At 41.8% G+C, this 7,613-nt stretch overlaps 1 protein-coding gene across 1 annotated transcript; it reads right to left on the bottom strand.

Moving 5' to 3' along the window:
• Positions 1 to 568: 568 nt before the first annotated feature.
• Positions 569 to 3,343, bottom strand: LOC136422523 (ankyrin-1-like). The gene is made up of 7 exons (XM_066410293.1): positions 3,338 to 3,343; positions 2,987 to 3,085; positions 2,655 to 2,753; positions 2,110 to 2,231; positions 1,413 to 1,725; positions 1,059 to 1,241; positions 569 to 943 (listed from the first exon to the last, which is right to left on the bottom strand). Exons 1-7 carry the CDS (start codon positions 3,341 to 3,343, stop codon positions 629 to 631), a joined length of 1,137 nt encoding a protein of 378 aa, XP_066266390.1. The 3' UTR covers positions 569 to 628.
• Between the last annotated feature and the right edge of the window lie 4,270 nt (positions 3,344 to 7,613).

Genomic DNA, 7,613 nt, shown 5'->3' with positions numbered 1-7,613 from the left:
ACAGTTCCGTTGCCGCCTGAACCATCTCGGCCCTCGATCTGAATTTGGAGACGGTTACGTCTCTGGCTGTGGAAGGTGATGTGTGGTTGCGTGCAGGATGACGCGATTGACACATTACCCAGCAAACGTATTTCTACCTTTTGTCCTTCGAATAACGTGACTGACTTAGAAGGCAACGGACCCTTGTAACCCTTTTGCTGTAGCTTTGTATGTTCGGTGTCTGCCTCTTCAGCTGGTGTGCATTCTATGACGACTTGTTTCATGTTGTCCTCCCGCTGCAGAAGTATGAACTGCACGGCACGATGTTCGAGCCATTTGCAAAGGTGCAACGGGATTGGGCCTAGGACTTCCGGGTCATGGAAGATGTCCGTGACAAGGAGTAAAATATATCTGGAAATCAGATAAACCGAAAAAATGCTTTAAGGATAGCCCCTAACTTCAAGAAATGTGCAGTTTTAGATGACGAAGGATACATCGATGGAATGCCGTTGTCTCTCAATGGCATTAAATCACCGATCAAATCACTGATATTAAACTGTCCCAAGAAAGGAATCTATTTGATGTAATTTGACTTTTGATAGTTCTGTCCTACGTCCCCGACACAGATTCTAGTGACCAAGAAATTACATTACCTGGTAAAATGGCTGACTTCAAACTCCACATACTCCTCTGTGACCAAGGTGATAGATGTGTCGTCTGTCACATCCACCCAGTCTTCTGTCTCCTCCTCACATGACATAACTCTCAGTTTGGCGGGTCCCTCATGTTGGACGCCCATGTAGTGTTGAGGATGTGGGACTCGCACTGTGACTGGTTTGTGGAAATGGACTTGGGCGTCCGAAACAGTTTCCACGTGAACAATCGGGCTGCTGCTCAGAAGGCGCGGGGAAGACTGGTCCTTTGCCTTTATGTCTTCAACTGCTCTTTTTGGAACTTCTTGGACCTGTAGTTGACATATACCGTTGTGGGTTATTACCATACATAGCAACAAGATCCGTTGTAAATATCTTTTGCGATTCTTTTCTAGAATTGATTTACCTATGACATAATGCCCTGACCTGTAATATGACCTGGGTCGGTGTGCTCACAGACTGTTCCGGGAAGCAGATTTGTACCGCAGGCTGCGTTGATGACGTCAGAGTGCGCCCCTCTATAGGCACAGTAGACTGGTCCTGTTTGGGCTGACTGATGACGGCAAAGATGGAGAAATGGTCCACTGACACGGCAAGCTTGTCCTCACTCTAATATGAAACAAAAAATGAATACATTTGCTATTATAGTGGACGGCATTTCCCGTGCTAGCAATATCTCCAATAATGGCAGTTGTATATTTTACCGAGTACTGGTGAATAATAATGGAAGACTTGATGTGAAAATTTTGAACTCTGAAAAATCTGTGATTGTTCACGTACCAATTTAGTCGTCTTGAGTTCCGTCCATTGTGACCTGTCCTGGGTGACCCACACGACCGCCTCCCTGGCGCCACCTGACGACGTGCTGCTGTACTGCATCTGTACAGTGACAGGTTGGAGGAAGGTTGTCCCGTGCGGACCCAGCTCTATGATGTCACTCACTAACATATCTCCGTCCTTCAGAGGAAGGGTGACGTCATCGGGGTTGATTACCTGGCAGGTGATTTCTGTTTCCATGGTAACGGCTCCAGGTGGTACAGTGACGGTACACGACGCGGTTTGCAGTTTACCTCCTTCTGGACCCACTTTGCGTCTGTAAGGGCTTTGAAATAAAATTGAGCGTAAAGCATTATGCAGAAAAATAATAAAGAAGAACGGAATTAATGATATCAATCAAAGGGTGAGAATTTCAACAAATATCTGGTGGTCAGAAGTAATAAGTGATGCTGTATTTGACCTATTTCAATTCTCTTGGAATGTAATGTCCATGTAGTTTAAACATCCTGGTCATGGGATAAGCAAGGTAACAGGTAGCTACTGAAGCAGCTAGAAATTTAGAAGTTTTGGAAGTTTCCAAATTCTATCCATGTTACTTAGAACTGTAGTGTTTAATGTGATGATTGGAAAGAACCCTGCTGATAAGGCCCCTTTACCGTTTATAACGCACACCTACAGTATAACTGGATTTGTTACCTACCGCTTCATCTTTTCTGCTGCAAAAAGCTCGAGAATCTTCTTCCTTCCATCCAGAACGTAATCTTTATTCCGCCACGATGGAACGTCTTTACGTGCCGCTATGTCTTCAGGAGTCTCACCGTTCTACGTAGAAAACAGCGGACATGAAATCAATGAGAAGTTATTCCAAGACAAAAATTAGCTATTTAGAGATATGGATGAATTATCCAAATACAAAGTTTTGGACAACATCCATACAAACAAACAAACAAACAAATTGGACAACCCTTTTGTCCTCTTGAGATCTCGTGACGTATATCTATAGAACGGTTCGCTTTCTTTCATGAAGAGATATACATAACAATATCACACTTCCATTCTTACTCCGTCAAGCTCACTCCTGGATTTACCTTAGATTATGCGGAAATACTGTACATTTATTTGCTACAGGAAAAAAAGACTACTTTACTTAGACTGATCCCCTTTATCATAATAAACAATCATAGATATGAATGATGTTAAACACTCATAACCAGTCAATCACCTGTAGTAAGCATTAACCCTTACCCGATCCCTACTGTCCACCTGTGCTCCAGCCTTCAGGAGGAGTTCAGCAACACCAACATGTCCGCCTGAAGCTGCCTTGTGAAGTGGTGTCGATTCATCCTGTAACAGCAGGAACAGAGCTGACATTACATGGTAACAGAATCCTGTCTACATATAATAATAAACACTAAATATGCGTGATGTTCAACACTCAAACATGTCGATCACCTGTAGTAAGCATCAACCCTTAGAGATGACATTACATGGTAACAGAATCCTACCCCACCCATCATACATGTGTGACGTTCAACACTCCAACATGTCAATCACCTGTAGTAAGCATCAACCCTTACCCGATCCCTACTGTCCACCTGTGCTCCAGCCTTCAGAAGGAGTTCAACAACACCAACATGTCCGCCTGAAGCTGCCTTGTGAAGTGGTGTGGCTTCCAACTAACAGCAGGAACAGAGATGACATTACATGGTGAGAGAATTCTATCCTCATTATCCTAATAAGCACTAGATATATACATCTGTGATGTGTAACACACAAAAAATTCAATCACCAGTAGTAAACATCGACGCCAAGTTGCAACAAAGCTGCGGGACGATCTAAGGACTAAGGTCTAAGGTAGTAAGCATCAACCATTACCCGATCCCTACTGTCCACCTGTGCTCCAGCCTTCAGGAGGAGTTCAGCAACACCAACATGTCCGAAACATGCTGCCTTGTGAAGTGGTGAGTCTCCATACTGTAAAAGCAGGAGCAGAGATTACATTACATGGTAACAGAATCCTGTCTACACGTCATAACAAACACTAAATATGTGTGATGTTCAACGCTCAAACATGTCAATCACCTGTAGTAAGCATCAACCCTTACCCCATCCCTACTGTCCACCTGTGCTCCAGCCTTCAGGAGGAGTTCAGCAACACCAACATGTCCTCCTGAAGCTGCATGGTGAAGTGGTGAGTATCCATCCTGTAACAGCAGGAACAGAGATGGTATCATATCATAATAGGACCCCACAGCTGTTATTCGAAGTGATGCGTAACGATCATATATGTATAATCATATCAAAACTTTTAAAATATTTCAAGTAACAACATATATTCCAGGTAACAATTAATACGGATCGTCCCATAGTAGTGATATAGCAGTGTTTTTTGTCATTTTTCCAACGACCTGCTAATTGACATAGGCACCATTGGGTTTTGAATTTCCTGTCGAATCTTTGATTTCCTCGAGAATGTTGACAAAAATGCTTACGCAGACACTTCCGTCCCTCGTAGATTGAAGATTACTGGGCACCGATGTGAATTTTCTTCCCTTTCCTCAAAAATGTATCATGTTCAGTATCACCCGACTTAACCTAGGAACAATGTCACTTCAACGGTGCCGAGGTGTTGTTAGTACCGGTAGGGGTTTGAACAACGTCTGCGGAAAGTTAGTCAAGAATATGCACCATAGAACTGACCATGTGAAACCGTGTATCATTGCCGTACAGGGAACTTAATACATGGTTTTCATGTCAATTAAACGTAGTACCACTCATGATCAACATTTGTCTTTGTAGGTGCTACGTACGGTACAGCGCGTATCTTGGCTAAAAGTACCCTGCTCAGCAGTTTGCTAATTTGTTTATCAAAATTCTCCACACTGGAGGGGTACTGCCTTTTCTAGCTCTCACCCCGGACACATATACATTATTAGAAATGATGAAACATAAGCTACCGTGGCCTTAAAGCCAGACAAGACCATTCTGCAGAATTCAATAAGGCCGGTGCTACGGTGTACCAAGAAGGTTTTACATATAATCTCCTTGGGTGTACATTCATGACAAACTTTTAACTAAATCTCACCGTGCGTAGTGATGAGTTTAGTAGCAATGGAGATTAGTACTTTAGATCATGTTTGTGATCGAAATTGACAGCGCTGTTTTCAGTAATGCATGAGAAACGGAATATTTAGATACTTAGAAAGAAAAAGGCGCCACCTATATCAGGGACCATAAACATGCTCTAATGGCACGGGGGGAAGATACCTAATTCCAGCCCCCTTTGATTTGTGCTGAAACAGGTTTGTGACAGAAAAAGTGGTTCCTCCTTACTTACCACGCTGGACCAACAGTTGACATCAACTTCTTGTTGGATCAGTCGCGCCACTGTCTTTATATCTCCACCAGCAGCTGCAACTGCAAGTTCCTAAAGAAAGCGGCATCATCATCATGATATATTCATCAGCACTACAAACAGTTCACAAGTGGCAACAAGGGCAATATCATAACTCGTCCTGTTACGGGTATCTAGTTTATCTTCTGATGATTAATTCTACGCATCTAAGGATATTGCGTCATGTATTATCTTTAATAGTCAATATCAAACACTGCGATGTTGCTTGATGTTAAGTTTGTATGTAGAGCCTGCCGCCAGTAATTTTTACATGGAAGAGGTACAGGTAAGAACGAAATCTCACATAGTTAGAACAATGCAATGGACTTCATGACCTGACTCTGTAACTAACTCGGGCTATTATCAACCCAGGTATTCAGACGTACACGTCAATATTTGTTCTTTGAACATGCCGACAGCGAATCCTGTAGCCAGTTATCAGGTGGAATACGGTCACCAGGTAAACATGTGACTAAGCTGTTGCATCAGACGTTCAAAGTCCACAGACGTCGGACCACGTACACAGTACACCCAAGGTATTTCTATAATACGAATTCTGTACAGATTTATTCGAATTCAGGTAAAAAAAATGGAATAGCATAATTACTTTATTTCTATCGACGTAACGTTACCTGCTATGCTACCATTCAAGTCGAGTTTCCTCACCTTCAGTGGCCACAACTGACCACGGGCTAAAACTACCAACAGTGCATTTTATTTACTACAGAAAGTAAATAAAAGAGATCACCACTAAAAGCCTACTCTTGGACATCTTGTCTGGCTTGTTCGTCTTTTCAGTGATAAGTTGTGTGTCTTCCTTGTCGCCACAGGTACGGGTAATCAGGAAAGACGTATCTCAGTCGGGAAGTAACGGTGGGGTAAAGTTTCCGCCTACGTGTCCGCCATGTTGGTTGTTTTGGTTGAGTGGTTGTTGTTTACTAACCTTCACCTGACCTACCTTGGACGGTCCCATTCTCTTCTAGAGGGGTAAAAAATACGTAACGTTACATGAATCTTTTCATACTTCTTTTCTGATATATCGCCTGCACTACGCAAAGGACCTCTTTCACATAGTGGAGGTTATGTATATATCGCTACCTACATCATCCCTTTGGTCAGTTTTGCAACCGCAGTCAATACAATTGCATTGAAAGCAATTTGCATGGAGACTCATGTAGATGGGATATTTCTGTGTCTTTCAATGTATTCTGTAATGCCCTCCGTTCATCATTCTATTGAAATTTGTGGAGACTTTTATAAAGATCACTTAAATAAATATTATTCCTTTGGGTTTAAAAAAAGATATTTCTCTCAAACTATTTCAGGACCATTTAACCATTAAAATTATACAAGGAACAATATCATTTTTCCTTACAATTTTCGAACATGTTCAATCATCACTCATGACACATATATCGTTATCTCAAGAAATGAACCATGTATTTAACGCAGTCCTGCTGGCCAGGCCAATGGGTTGGATAGATGTAGCATGGTTCGGTCAAGCTGAACTACAGCAAACGACGCAAACGAGCGCCCCTAGCAGATGAGACTGGAACTTTAGCCGATGACGATCCTGGCATAGGAAACTAAACATGTTGTTTTCTTTAATGGTCACAATTTTCGTTGTTTAAGATACAACATTTTTTCATACATTGGAGGCTATATGCAATATTTTTGTGTTATGTTATATTGTATGGGAAAGTCAAATGTGTCATTTTGGGATATTTTCCGAAATAAAAACAGTAAAACAGTCCAGCTTGGTAAAACAATAACATCACATTGACAACAATGACTATGAAAATTGGAAAATTAACTTTCTGTTTCTATCGTCCGTAAAATTATTCACACAACATTTTGCAGAAACTGTGGAAACTCGTGAATATCCTTTGTCTCTGAAACCTGTTCACACACCCCAGGCAATGGGTATGAGGACTACCCCTCACTTGAAACTCAGCCCTATGGAAAGTATCACCCCAAACAAACGGCTTAGTGAGATGGAATGACATGTTGAGGAACCTCCATACTCGAACATGCGGACTGGAGAGAAAGGACAACTCTTCTAGCCTCCCACGTCAATCGCTAATTGGCACCGAACCATAGCGTTCTGCGTTCACACTGCATAATGGGAATAACCACCTTCAGGCGTAACACATTGTGTTTCCGTCTGTGTAGCTTTCGCTCTCTCTCCCTCACCCTCTCTCAGAACGTCTTAACACACCAATCAACAAACACAGGTCCATCCGTAACGTTTCTCAGAATTTATTTTGTTACAAACCGAGAAACAAAAAACACAGCCATAGTCAAAAGTAGTGGTGCGGATCGAAACCCGAGATTAGGTTTAGGTTCGGACTCGAGTCCAGAGGTTTAGGTTCAGGTCCGGACTTGAAAGTCCGGACCTGAACAACAATTGTGGAAATGTTTTCCGTGTTACATGTAACATTGCAAATTGGCAGATATTTTACATGTAATTTGAAAACTATATATACGGAATTATATACAGTCAGTAATTAACACAAAGGTTCAGTTATAAACACAAAAACAGCAATGTTTTCATATTTTTCTAGTGCAAATTTCACGATCTAAGGAAGGTTTAAGATGGTTTGAAACAAAAAGGAGTGTACAAGTGAGAGATTTTTTTTCAAGTCCGGACTTGTTTCCAGACGTTTAGGTTTTTTTGGACTTGAACCTAAACGTTTTACAAGTCCGGAACCGGTCCGGCTGGACCGATCCGCACCACTAGTCAAAAGGCCTATAAAAGCTTGGGATTATAAAAATGATGCAAATCATATGAGGTACATGTACAAAGAAAG

Source organism: Branchiostoma lanceolatum, chromosome 17 (assembly GCF_035083965.1).
Source record: "Branchiostoma lanceolatum isolate klBraLanc5 chromosome 17, klBraLanc5.hap2, whole genome shotgun sequence".
In the NCBI taxonomy this organism is placed as follows: Eukaryota; Metazoa; Chordata; class Leptocardii; order Amphioxiformes; family Branchiostomatidae; genus Branchiostoma; species Branchiostoma lanceolatum.
This window is presented reverse-complemented; position numbering and strand designations above follow the sequence as displayed.